This window comes from Austrofundulus limnaeus, unplaced genomic scaffold (genome assembly GCF_001266775.1).
Source record: "Austrofundulus limnaeus strain Quisiro unplaced genomic scaffold, Austrofundulus_limnaeus-1.0 Scaffold393, whole genome shotgun sequence".
NCBI classification, from domain to species: Eukaryota; Metazoa; Chordata; class Actinopteri; order Cyprinodontiformes; family Rivulidae; genus Austrofundulus; species Austrofundulus limnaeus.
The window spans coordinates 24,406-36,812 of record NW_013952795.1 but is presented as its reverse complement, the minus strand read 5'-3'; the positions used below and the strand labels follow the sequence as shown (position 1 = coordinate 36,812).

At 40.7% G+C, this 12,407-nt stretch overlaps 1 protein-coding gene across 7 annotated transcripts in view; it reads left to right on the top strand.

The window, feature by feature from the left end:
- Nucleotides 1–11,715, top strand: part of arhgap12b (Rho GTPase activating protein 12b) — a 45,269-nt gene extending 33,554 nt beyond the window's left edge. For 5 of the 7 annotated variants that reach the window (XM_014023867.1, XM_014023868.1, XM_014023866.1 and 2 more), the window contains 9 exons: nt 4,553–4,657; nt 4,743–4,841; nt 5,054–5,156; nt 5,233–5,352; nt 5,431–5,529; nt 5,987–6,064; nt 6,236–6,370; nt 6,526–6,631; nt 10,603–11,715. In XM_014023867.1, coding sequence (XP_013879321.1) covers nt 4,553–4,657; nt 4,743–4,841; nt 5,054–5,156; nt 5,233–5,352; nt 5,431–5,529; nt 5,987–6,064; nt 6,236–6,370; nt 6,526–6,631; nt 10,603–10,777 — 1,020 coding nt within the window. In that variant the 3' untranslated portion in view covers nt 10,778–11,715. The remainder of the gene's footprint in view (nt 1–4,552; nt 4,658–4,742; nt 4,842–5,053; nt 5,157–5,232; nt 5,353–5,430; nt 5,530–5,986; nt 6,065–6,235; nt 6,371–6,525; nt 6,632–10,602) is intronic. The other 2 variants (XM_014023870.1, XM_014023869.1) reach the window with 1 other exon arrangement.
- The last annotated feature ends 692 nt before the right edge of the window (nt 11,716–12,407 follow it).

Below are 12,407 nucleotides of genomic sequence, written 5' to 3'. Positions count from 1 at the left end.
GCCGAATCCTCGTCTTCGTCGGACTGAGCCGTCTGGCTGGATTCGGAGAGCAGCGGGTCTTGTCGGAAAACAGCATTTTCTCCAGGAATTTCACTCTCCTCTCCAGTGTCGGACGCGAAAGTCCGGCACAGGCCCGGCAGGACTCGGGCTCCACAAGCGCCCGTCGAGCGTGAATGATTCCTAGGCAGGCTGGGCAGGCCTCATGCTGGTCCTTCTCATGAAGCTTAAAGCCGCACCCCTGAGGACAGGGGCGAACAGAAGACTTTGGCTTCTTTGAAGGTGGTTTTGTGCTCATCGTGAACCACAAAACAGATTTTCAGCAGAAAATAAAGGTCACTTAAGTAGCGTCGAGTGACAGATACACGAACCAGCAGGTAACGCGGTTAGCACCAGTAAAGCTAGCCTAAGAACCTTCTAGAAGCTGAGCTAACTAGCAGCAGCTATGTGAGCTCAGTTTTAGAGGTGACTATCGCGAGGTGAAGGGCGATAGAACTGAGTAATGACGCTGGTGACTCCGAACTTATAGGGTGAAGGCGGAGCCTGTCACCCGACGTTCAACGTCACCACATCACCGGTCTAAAGACGTGATTAGAGGTGGCTTCAGCCAGGCGCACGAGGGCGCGCATGTCCCATATACAACTGTGTGTTGTACTGAGTGAAATGACTGAAAAGGAACACAACACATGTGATCTATCCAAAAGCACCCCTCCCAGATAAATGCACTTATTGAGAAGATATATATCCTTGCTGACTGTTGCTTTCTGTCACGGTTCTGATTTCCCACAATGCTTTGTGTCTGCTTACGTAGCAGGAAGGCAAGAGCAAAAACAGTTATCGTTTGTAATCCATACTAAAATTTTGTATGTATTGATTTATTTTACTTTACAATCAGAGCTCCTTTAAAAAAAATTTAAATAAAGTTTAAACGCTGGAGCTCAATACTTGACGTAATTGGTCGAAGCAATCTGCCAACTTAGAGACTCAGAAACGATTTAAAGATGTAATGCTGATGAAGACAGACATCTAGTGGTCAACTGGAGCAACTACATGGAAAACTTTAAAATCCAAGCTCTTATTTTGAAGAGAAGATAGTTTCCTGTACTGAGTGCTTTCGTTTCCTGTCACAAATCAAATCCGTCATGTACCCAGAATGCATCGCTTCAGTTTNGCTGCTGTATGCTAGCAAGATGGCCTCTACAATCCAGTGAGAGAGTCTTTGTCTAGAAAGAGCTTTACCTCTGTGTGGGTTAGCAACAGCCACAAGCAGCTGATCACATGACCTTACATCCTGTGTGCGGCTGATGTAAGTGCATAGAGCACGTACGGGGCACAGAAGATGCAGCCTCTTTTGTTCCTCAGATGTGGGGGTGAAAGCTGGAAAGCGCTATAGACATAGAGCTGTAACTAGAAGGTATCACCTTAGGAAGATATGCTTGGTCTGCCCCTTCCATGACCAAGTACTGACCCTGTCCGGGCACGAAGGCGTGGATGGACAGCGGTTTGCTCCAGGAAGACGTCAGCTCCGACACAAAGTCTGGAAACATAGGCAGACGGTGCTTCACATCAGCTGGTTCAGACGGGAGATACAGTAAAACCCTGCGAACCTCGACGGCTTTTGAGCAGGTGGGGGGTCGGGCCACTGTACCTCCAGTTTAGCAGCAGCTCGGTGGCACAGGGACAAGAAGGACGAATCCTGGTCCACCCTCTCAGCAGCTGGGGTGGAGTGAGCTGGGCACGGCTCCTCGTCGTCTTCGGACAGATCGAGAACCTCCTGGTCCATCTGCAGAACATCGTCCTCCTCTTGGTTTAGATCCAGTAGAAACTGGGTCTCGCCCCCCTCGATGTCTGGTGTGGCCGCCTCGTGCTCCATCTGGTCCACCCAGCTAGCAGCGGGGGCTTCGACCGCCGAATCCTCGTCTTCGTCGGACTGAGCCGTCTGGCTGGATTCGGAGAGCAGCGGGTCTTGTCAGAAAACAGCAGTTTCTCCCAGCATTTTCTCCAGGAATTTCACTCTCCTCTCCAGTGTCGGACGTGAAAGTCCGGCACAGGCCCGGCAGGTGACTCCGAACTTATAGGGTGAAGGCGGAGCCTGTCACCCGACGTTCAACGTCACCATGTCACAGGTCTAAAGACGAGATTAGAGGTGGCTTCAGCCAGGCGCACGAGGGCGCGCGTGTCCCATATACAACTGTGTTGTACTGAGTGAAATGACTGAAAAGGAACACAACACACGTGATCTATCCAACAGCACCCCTCCCAGATAAATGCACTTATTGAGAAGGTATACATCCTTGCTGACTGTTGCTTTCGGTCACGGCTCTGATTTCCCACAATGCTTTGTGTCTGCTTACGTAGCAGGAAGGCAGTAGCAAAAACAGTTATCGTTTGTAATCCATACTAAAATTTTGTATGTATTGATTTATTTTACTTTACAATCAGAGCTCCTTTTAAAAAAATTAAAATAAAGTTTAAATGCTGAAGCTCAATACTTGACGTAATTGGTCGAAGCAATCAGCCAACTTAGAGACTCAGAAATGATTTAAAGATGTTATGCTGATGAAGACAGACACCTAGTGGTCAACTGGAGGAACTACATGGAAAACTTTAAAATCCAAGCTCTTATTTTGAAGAGAAGATAGTTTCCTGTACAGCGTGCTTTCGTTTCCTGTCACAAATCAAATCCGTCATGTACCCAGAATGCATCGCTTCAGTTTTCCAATAAACAGTTTTAAAATTACTTTATTGATGCATCTTTAATGAAAAATCTACAACAAATAAAAGACAAWGACAAAGAAGCAGRCYAACTAACAATCCTCAATAACTTTTTAAGTTTTARACCAGGAGCCAAAGTTCTGTTTCAGGAAAACACATCCCCAGCAATCGGCAGTTGTAGGATTAAGCTGTACAAGGGGTCATGCACCGCTAGTTGGCAGTGTTGTYCATATATTGTACATGAATTGTTGCCAGCTAGCAAGTGTRAAATTGAACTTGCGCTTTAAAATTAGCCTCCGCTAGTTTTTCTATGGCATAAGCGCTTTTGAAGTCGCAGACCTAAATATTTTCAWAAGCGCTTCAGAAATTGCAGAGCTAATTTTTGGATTAGCGCTGCCCACCACTGTATATGTCTAAAGKACTCCCCACAAAACAYCAATAGTTGGTCCAGATGACTTTCCTGTTTGTTTTAAATCAGTCAAATGGCAAAGTTTGGAGTTCTAGATGATCGACAGCAGCAGTGGAAAGTGAGAGGGATGGTCCCGAGTCTTGTTTGGAAACCCAAAGTAATTGTAATTTACGTGCGTCGATGCGCTTTTTTTTCTTTTTATAAGTTTGATAAATWCCTCAGCAGGTGTTTAATACATTCCTCCATGTGTGAACTGTATATTAGCACATAGCTAGCTGCTAACACAAAGTGAGTGTTTAACATTTATTTTGTAGTTTCAAATTTTATGTGACTTTAACTTTCACAAAAAAGTATTAATAGTCTCGGTTACTGAAATAAATGYCATCACACACCAACCTTTGAATTGTCACATTTTCAATCGACAAACTCTTCTCACTTCTATTTTATACATAAAAAAATTCTTACATAATATGTAGATGTTTTGGTCTTCTTTCACCTAGTTTATCAGCTGTAGAACGTTTAAATCGTTTTGAGTACAAAATGTGCACAGATTGAGCACAGGAGAGATTTCATCTCTTGAGCCTTAAAGTGAAGTTTTTAAACATCTCATCACTCCTACATAAAACACTGTAGAAACATAAAAAATCACTTGTTGCATCAGTCTTCTGCTCAAATTTAATTATAAAGCTCTATCTGTAGAGTCTTTTCAGTCTGTTTCTGTCTGACTCTCTTCAACTTGTCAGTCAGGGAGTGAGACACAGGTGTGTGGTTACCGTGGTGACTGCTGGCAGCAGCTTTAATGTTTCTGATGAGCTTTGCTTTCTTATCACTGCATATAAAACAGACAGGCATGTGTTTCTTAGGTTAGATTACTACCAAGTATGTTGGATTTTGGTRCGTATCTGCATCGACACACGTGAAACTTTCTTCAGAGATTATCTAGTTATATTTAATGTTATCAACTGATTAATTGTAAAGAATTTGTTCCACAGGTAAAAGGCATTAGTTAGGTTGTATTTCAACCCAATGGTTCAAATATGRAAATAAACCCTAAAGAACTAATCAAGTGAAATGGATTATACTAAGTGTTGTATGGAAATAACTCACATTAAATGCAGATTTAACAATAGAAAAGGAGTGTGTTAATTATTAAAARGTTAAAACAATGTGTGTTGATTAGTAGGGTTTTTGTTTTCTCATAACATTACTAAAAATGCTTGTGACTCCGTGACATTTTCTTGTGTATTAATTTCACTGAACAGGTTTTGAATTCAGTTTCAGAACTTTTMCACTCTGTGGGTTATTAAGCAAAGATAATCTTTTAAATCTGCATCTCACTTTGCTTCTTTCTAACTGGAAACAACAACGTGTCATGTGCACAACACAAGTTTGTGTCAGATTCTTATTTATTTATTTTTATCTTGATTCCAGAAGTTCGGCYGCAATCAGTCCAAACCCGAGTTCACCGTTGACCTGCGGGGGGCGTCGGTGGAGTGGGCTTCCAAGGAGAAGTCCAGCAAAAAGCACGTGATTGAGGTATTGGAACGATGAGCTGTCCGAGAGCCGACTCGACCTGTGATGAAGCGCCGGTTTTGACTTGTAGCTTTTTTCCTTCCCTCAGCTGAAGACCCGTCAGGGCACAGAGCTGCTGATCCAGTCTGAGATWGACAGCGTTATCAACGACTGGTACCGGGCCCTGACAGAGACCATCAGCACACATGTGAGTGGAGGTCTGCAGTGTGGCGTTAACATCAAACACTTTGAGTCGGCTGCTTCTCATTCTCCTGTCAGTTCAAAGCCAGGCGTTTACATTGTATGCAAGAGTTGAAAACTTTAGATTATCTCACCAGTAGAAAGAACAGAGTAACAGTTCTGGTCAAACCTTGAAAATAACGTTGCATYTTTTCGTGCTACATTGTTGCTGTGGTCTAGGCCTGGGAGTCAGACGAGGCCATCGAGGAGGACATGCCTGAGTCTCCTGGTGCTGAGAAACAGGACAAAGAGAAGGACCACCGAGACTCCAAAAAGAGCAGAGGTGAGTCCAGCTGGGTTTGTTGACGTGAACAGGACTCAGATACAGTCTGTGTCACCYCTCTGCTGTCTGCCCTCAGTCATGAAGAACTCTGTCAGCATGGACTCCTCAGACCAGAAGAAAACCAGGATGAAGCTGAAGAAGTTCCTGACGAGGCGGCCCACCTATCAGGCCGTCCGAGACAAAGGATACATCAAAGGTGATCAGTTTAGGATGTCCACGTGTTCCAGCTGGACAAGGACTCGGGACTCATCGGTTCTTGTGTGTCTGTTCACAGATCAGGTGTTCGGCTGCAGTCTGACCAGTCTCTGCCAGAGGGAGAACACATCGGTGCCCAACTTTGTTACAATGTGCATCGACCACGTGGAGAACACAGGTATGAATTCAAGTACCGAGAAAAAGGTGAAGAGAGAAAAAATTTAACATAAAACTGAATAAATTATGACGAGGGTTTCATTTTCTGAAGCCACTGAATTACCATTTGTTTCCACCAAATATTAGTCCTTTTATTAGACCAGTTTTAAAACCTCAAGTCTTTTTTTGCACCTCCATGACCAGGTGGATGTCTTGGAACAATCTTCATGACCTGAGACTAAAAACAAAAGCWGCTTAGTCACTTTTTAAAGTGCTTTTTTTTCACTGGCATACAAGGCAAACTGTTTTATAGTTATCTAAACCTAGCTGTGAGTAACTGTGGGAACAGAGGGTCAGGGGTCTGCTGCAGGAGTTGTTCCCGTCAGAACRGATCAGGTCTCAGTCGGTCTCATTGGCTCCTGGTTTTGTGTCAGATGTGCGGTCCGCTCACTGCCTCTGTCTGGCTCTCATGTCTGCAGGGCTCAACGTGGACGGTTTGTACAGAGTAAGCGGGAACTTGGCGGTGATCCAGAAGCTTCGCTTTGCTGTCAATCATGGTAGATAATCATGTGATGCTTTGTTTATCTATCATTAAAAAAAACTGTTAAACTTGATAAAATTTGTGGTTTAAACGCAACAAAAACTGGTTGTATGATTTTTTTAAGACACTGTTGAAGCGCTTCCCTGGGATCAGTGTCGTGTTTATTGTTTTACTTTGTTTGCTTTAGATGAGGCGGTGGATCTGAGCGACAGTAAGTGGGAGGACATCCATGTCACCACCGGTGCTCTGAAGATGTTCTTCAGGGAACTTCCTGAGCCTCTCTTCACATACYGCTCCTTCAACGACTTTGTGAACGCCATCAGTGAGTGACCTCTTCTCTGTTGAAGCTAAAATAAACACAGCAACAAATGTAAACACCTCAGAGTAAAACTGCCCCGCCCTACAGGTGCAGTTCTAATCTTGGCCACCAGATGGCGCTAATATGATGTTAATGTCTTTATTCTCTCTCTTTATCAGAATGCTCAGACTACAAGCAGCGYGTGAATTTTGTCAAAGACTTGATCAAGAAGTTGCCAAAACCCAACCACGACACAATGCAGGCCCTCTTCAAACACCTGAAGAGGTATGAAGCCACTTTGAGTCGTTTCTGTTCAATAATATAACACTGCTAGTCTAAGATCCCCATTCTCCCCAAATACATATAAAAATGTAGCCTTTTATTTTGAAATGTGATAATCATTTARATTTTTGATCAGATTCTTAATTATGGATCCTTTTCTTCTTCTTGTCATAAATAAGATTTGATCAAAGGTATATTTTGTGCATTTTAAAGCAGGGTTCTGTGAAACGACTGTAAACAAATAATGCCTTTAATATTGTAGTTATGCTTTTTTCTTTTGTATTGTTCTACACTACCTGAGGCACTCAGTCAGATACTAATTCCTCATGRTCTTTACACACTTGACCATTGAATAGGATTCTGATTTAAAGATAACTCAGTTTAAGTCCAGCAGCACTGATTTAGTGGATTGCTGCCAACATATTACAGCTCCAGTCTCAGAAATTACATTTATATGAACGCTGTTTTATAGGTCTTTACTCCACCGTCAGTTTCACATTATGGCCCAGTAGAAAAGATGTCCTGCAGCTTGTAGGGTCATGCTGGAGACTCCTCAGGTCTCATCTATACTGTATGAGTGAGAAGATAAAAGACCTGCATAGTGCAAAATACAGTAAATAATATGAAAAAAAAGCCCTGTATGTGTTTGAATAAAAACCTGAATAAAGATAAAAACAGTGCACAATTAAACTTTTTATATATATATATATATATATATATATATTTCTGTGGCATAAAAAGCATCAGAGGCTGCAGGAGGGAGCCTGAAATCAATTCAAGCAGGGATTTCAAAAGGTTTCTGTCAGAATCCTTGTGTAACAGGAAACTGACGTCAGTGTAAAAGTTTAAGTATTAATGTTTGCATTTGTTAAATATTAAATATCAGATACATTTTAAAGCACAAAAGCAGCTTTGGAACTGCTTGGACCGGTTTATACCAACATATATTAAAACATAAATACAAATGTGCAGAAAATTTTACTCAAAATCAGTAAAAAAATTAACTTTTCGACAGCTGTTATAACTTTAAGTGTTCATTAAGTGCAGATTAACAACAGGGTGGAGCTGCATTGAATTATTACTGATTTTTTGCACTTTAACTCTGTTTTGATTCCTGTAGCGTAAAGTGACCTCTTAACCCTGACGTTATGTTCCTGAACTGAACTGAACTAGTATTCTAAGTTAATTTCAACATTATTTACATACTGTCTTCTGTTTCAATAAGATTTATTGTCCTTTAACATTTAATCATGAATATATGATGTAGTTTGACATATTCTTCAATTTTTTTTTTCAATTCAAAAATTTCATTCATTTCATTACAATAAAAACAAGGAAAATATACAAATAAAAAATCAAAATAAAATGAAAGGTAGCAGAAGAAGAATAKATCTTATAACGTCTGCCCCTTTTATCCCCAGAATATATTCAAAGAACCATAATTTGCAAAACAATATTAAATAAACAAAACAACGACATAAAAACATCAACTCAAATAACAATTCATATAGCTTTTCATTTTACTTTTCATATACTTTCAGAAAACTTGCTTTTATCTGTCTCTTAAATATATGCATAGATCTGGCATTTATAAGATCATCTTCCAGACCATTCCACAATCCTATACCCTGGATTAAACTATACCCTGGATTAAACTATACCCTGGATTAAAGTACACCTTTCTCTCAAGCAAATACGAAAATATGGTTTCACAAACATTTCCATCCCCTTAAGATAATAACAACTGTCTCTCTTAACAAAATTTACCTGAATGTTGGAAGGTAATATGTTTCTGTGAGCCTTGTACATAAACAGTAAAATATTATATTCAACCAAATCATAGAATTTCAAATTTTTCAGTTTGCAAAATAATGTATTTGATGGATGGTTGTAATTTTTTCTAGCGATAATTCTTACGGCTCTTTTCTGCAAAACAAAAATTGGATTTGTAATTGTTTTYCAAGCTTTACCCCAGACTTCAATACAGTAAATTAAATGTGGAACAATTATTGAATTATACATCACAAGCAGAGCTTTGTCATTAAAAAACTCACTGACTTTATACAGTACTACAATGGATTTAGCTATTTTTGTTCTTAAATAATGTATGTGAGGTCTCTATGTCAGCTTGTCATCAAGATGATACCCAGAAACTTCACCTCACTGATTCCTAATTACTAGACACTTTTTTATTTTTTATGTCTGTACAGACATAAAAAATAAAAAAGTGTCTAGTAATTAGGAACACGTTGTAGATTGATTTTATAGACACAATGAACTTTATTAGATTATTCACCTCACTGACTTTACAGATCTCTATACCATCTACTTTAAATGAAAAATCAACAGTTGTCTTCCTGTTACTAAATATCATGTAATTTGTTTTATCCAAATTTAATGACAATTTGTTTTGTTGAAACCAATCTTGTATTTTCTCAAATTCTTTCTGTATCATCTCAAACATTTTTTCTATATTTTCACCTAAACAAAAAAATGTTGTATCATCAGCAAATAAAACACATTTGAAAAGTSCTGACACATTTACTAAGTCATTCACATATAAAATAAATAACTTAGGTCCCAGTACAGAGCCCTGAGGGACTCCACATGTGATTACCAAGTTTAGATTTTAAACTATTTATTTGTATAAACTGTTTCCTGTCTTTCAAATAACTAGATACCCATTGTAGTGCCAACCCTCTAAMACCATATTTACTTAAGAAAGAATTTAAGAAAAAAAACATTTAATGAATAAACAAAAACAATAACAGCCCTGAGCCCAATAATAACAATTATATTAATTTTCCTTTATTTCACACATCTGATGTCATCATTCTTAGTTCATATTTGAAATTTAAAGCTCACTTTAAACAAGTGAGTTCATTTATTTATTTATTTTGCTTTTTCTTTTCTCTGCTACATTTTCATAAACTTACACGTGATTTTTCTTAAAATAAGTATTTTTATAACTTGTCAGTTATTTTTATTTTAAAAATAATAACAAATATTCAGAAATTGTTGCTAATTTGAACAAAACTCTTGGTTTATGCAGGTCTTTGGTGTCATGAGGCTGAGGGATGGACAGTTTCAGCGTCCCTTTGGGAAATAAAGTGAATTCCACTCAGTCAGTTTGTGTCTGTCTAGGCCAGCTTTACGTTAAAACTGCTGGACGAGGATAAAAACACCAAGTGAAAAACATTCTTCAAGCAAACTACCACTAGTAGACTCCGATGTTTGATGGTTGACTCACTCGTCCAATCGTCCAAACTTATTCAGAAAATCCGCTTTTCTCTGATCAGAGTTTAAAAACTGTCATTCAGAGAGTTTTCCACAAAAGGTAGGGACCCTGTTTACGACGTCCAGAATACCCCTTAAAATAGACTCCCCCTTCATTTTGTTTGGGTCAAACTGAGGCTCAGTTCAGCTGTTTACTTCTCCGCACTAATCTGTCTCTGAGCACARACCAGCCTCAGCCAGAGTGTATTCTTAGCCCGGCACAGCCAGTGGCTCTATCATACGTTCACAATGACATTTGCTTAGGTTTCCCATTTGCATTTATATGGCGTCGTGTTTGCTGTAATTCTGTACCTATGAAGTGGTGTTTCTTGAGGAAATTTATAGCGTGACATTCAGTGTATGGAGGTTTGCAGGAGGATTTAATCTGCCCCCCCCCCCCCCTTCCATGAATATGTTATTGTTTTGTGCATCAACATGCAAGGATGTAGATTCTATTTAAAAAGAAGGCTATTCTCCTCCCCGCCCGGAGCGATTCGTAGCGCTGCAGAGTGTTTGTGTTTGCCTCGGTGCTCGATCCAAAGCCCCAGAGCTGTGTAAAAACACGGGAGGTTTTTTTTTTTTTTTTACGAAACCCCAACGGATTGTCAGACAAATGCCTGAAATCTAATCTGTAAATCTCTCCTGGTTCCGATTCCCCTCCACCCCCCCACACCCCCACCTCCTCCTCCTCCTCGCAGGGTGACGGAGCACGGAGAGGCCAACCGCATGACCACCCAGAGCGTCGCCATCGTGTTCGGACCCACGCTGCTGCGGCCCGAGACCGAGACGGGCAACATCGCCGTGCACATGGTCTACCAGAACCAGATAGTGGAGCTCATACTGATCGAGTACGAAAGTGTTTTTGGCAGGTAGAAGAGGACCCGTTGTTGTTTCCCCCACCACGGGAACCGAACTCTGCTGCGGACCAAGCGCGATGGGAGAAAAGAGCTTTCATTAACCGTTTACAAAAGCGTTGCACTTAGTTTGAAGATATGTTCAGGGGGAAAAAGGAAGAAAAAGTAGCGGATGGATCTCCACCCCTCTCCTGTCAGCTGTGGGCCGACCGTGGACAGACTTTCAGATTGGTGTGATTTGGTGGGCTTTGAGTGGTTCCACGCGCTGGATCCTCGTTGGCCAGTGATACACAGCTGAGCAGGAATCACCTCTGAGCTGAACCGGCTCTGTTTTCTGTGCTTTGGATCAAATAAACCTCCTTAACAAGTCTTTGGGCACTTCCCCTCTTTAACCAGTGTTAGCCAGAACGTCCCCCTGACTTGAACGAGCTGAACAGAACCTCCTCCTCCTCCTCCTRSTCCTCTGCCACCTTTGTACAAACTGTGGTGAAGTTCTCATCATGCTGCTGGGCCTCATCCTTGACGTTACTGGAAAACGAGTGGATTTCTGCGACCTGCAGTGTGATCATTTCACACCAAGCTAATGTTAAATAGCATTTAGAGAAGTGGTGCAGCACTTGTTGTGTGTGAGTGTTAGAATAAATAATAATAAAAAAAATAGCCTTCAATCCACACCTGTTGTACAGCGTTAAAAACTAGTTGTTCCTGTAAAARGTTTTCTTGTGACTGAGGTATGTATGCTTTGATGGTGAAAGATTTTGCTTTTGTACATTTGAATTTAAACATGAATTTAAAACCGAATGTGAAGAAAGAAAAAACAGAAAAGAGGGAAAAAAAACGTGATTGACTGTTATTTTTGTTTGCAGGTGTGTCTCGGTCAGCTGCACATTTTGAATGTAATTTTCAGCCTAACTGCTGTTTGTGGAATTGCTCTGTCTAATAAAAAAGACAAATGAAGCGTTTGTATGTATTTGTCCGGCGGACGTAACGTTAAATGTTGACGGGGAGAGGAGGCGAGGCTCCCCGTTTAACCTTCAATCAGCTCTATAGCTCCCTCGCCTCGGTTTTAATCACATAATTGAAATAATCCACTCAGCACAGATTTCCCGCTTATTGAATTGACTGATTAGGCTTTCACGTCTCAATCAATTACATTCTTACCTGTTAATTATGAAATGAACTGTGCTGATTCTTTTTTTTTTTTTTTTACCTCAAAAGTTTCTCGAATGCTGCCCCCCGGACCTCCATCATTCTGCCGCCTCAGTTCTGCGGCGGTTTTGTCATTACTCGTCAGGTCAGACACAGCTGAAGGCTGAAGGCTGTGGATTAATTGATGTGTAATTAGGTAATTGCCACAGTGCCAGTTTTGATTAAGAAGCGTGAGGTTGGAGGGAGCACTGAGCCGGAGCCGTTTGYTCGGAGTCCTCCCAGCTTCCGTCCGTTTTCTTGCTGTTTCTGTTTCCTGCAGCTCAGCTGATGGAGAAAGGGGAAATGTTTTAAAATGTTAAGAGTGATGAAGGTGAATATCCGCTGGGCCAACGTTCTGCTCGCTCAGATAACGTTCATATACAGCATTGATTTGATTTGATTTATTGATTCAACAGGAAAAGATTACTAAAAATCAAGCCTGACTCAGCATAATTGCTGTT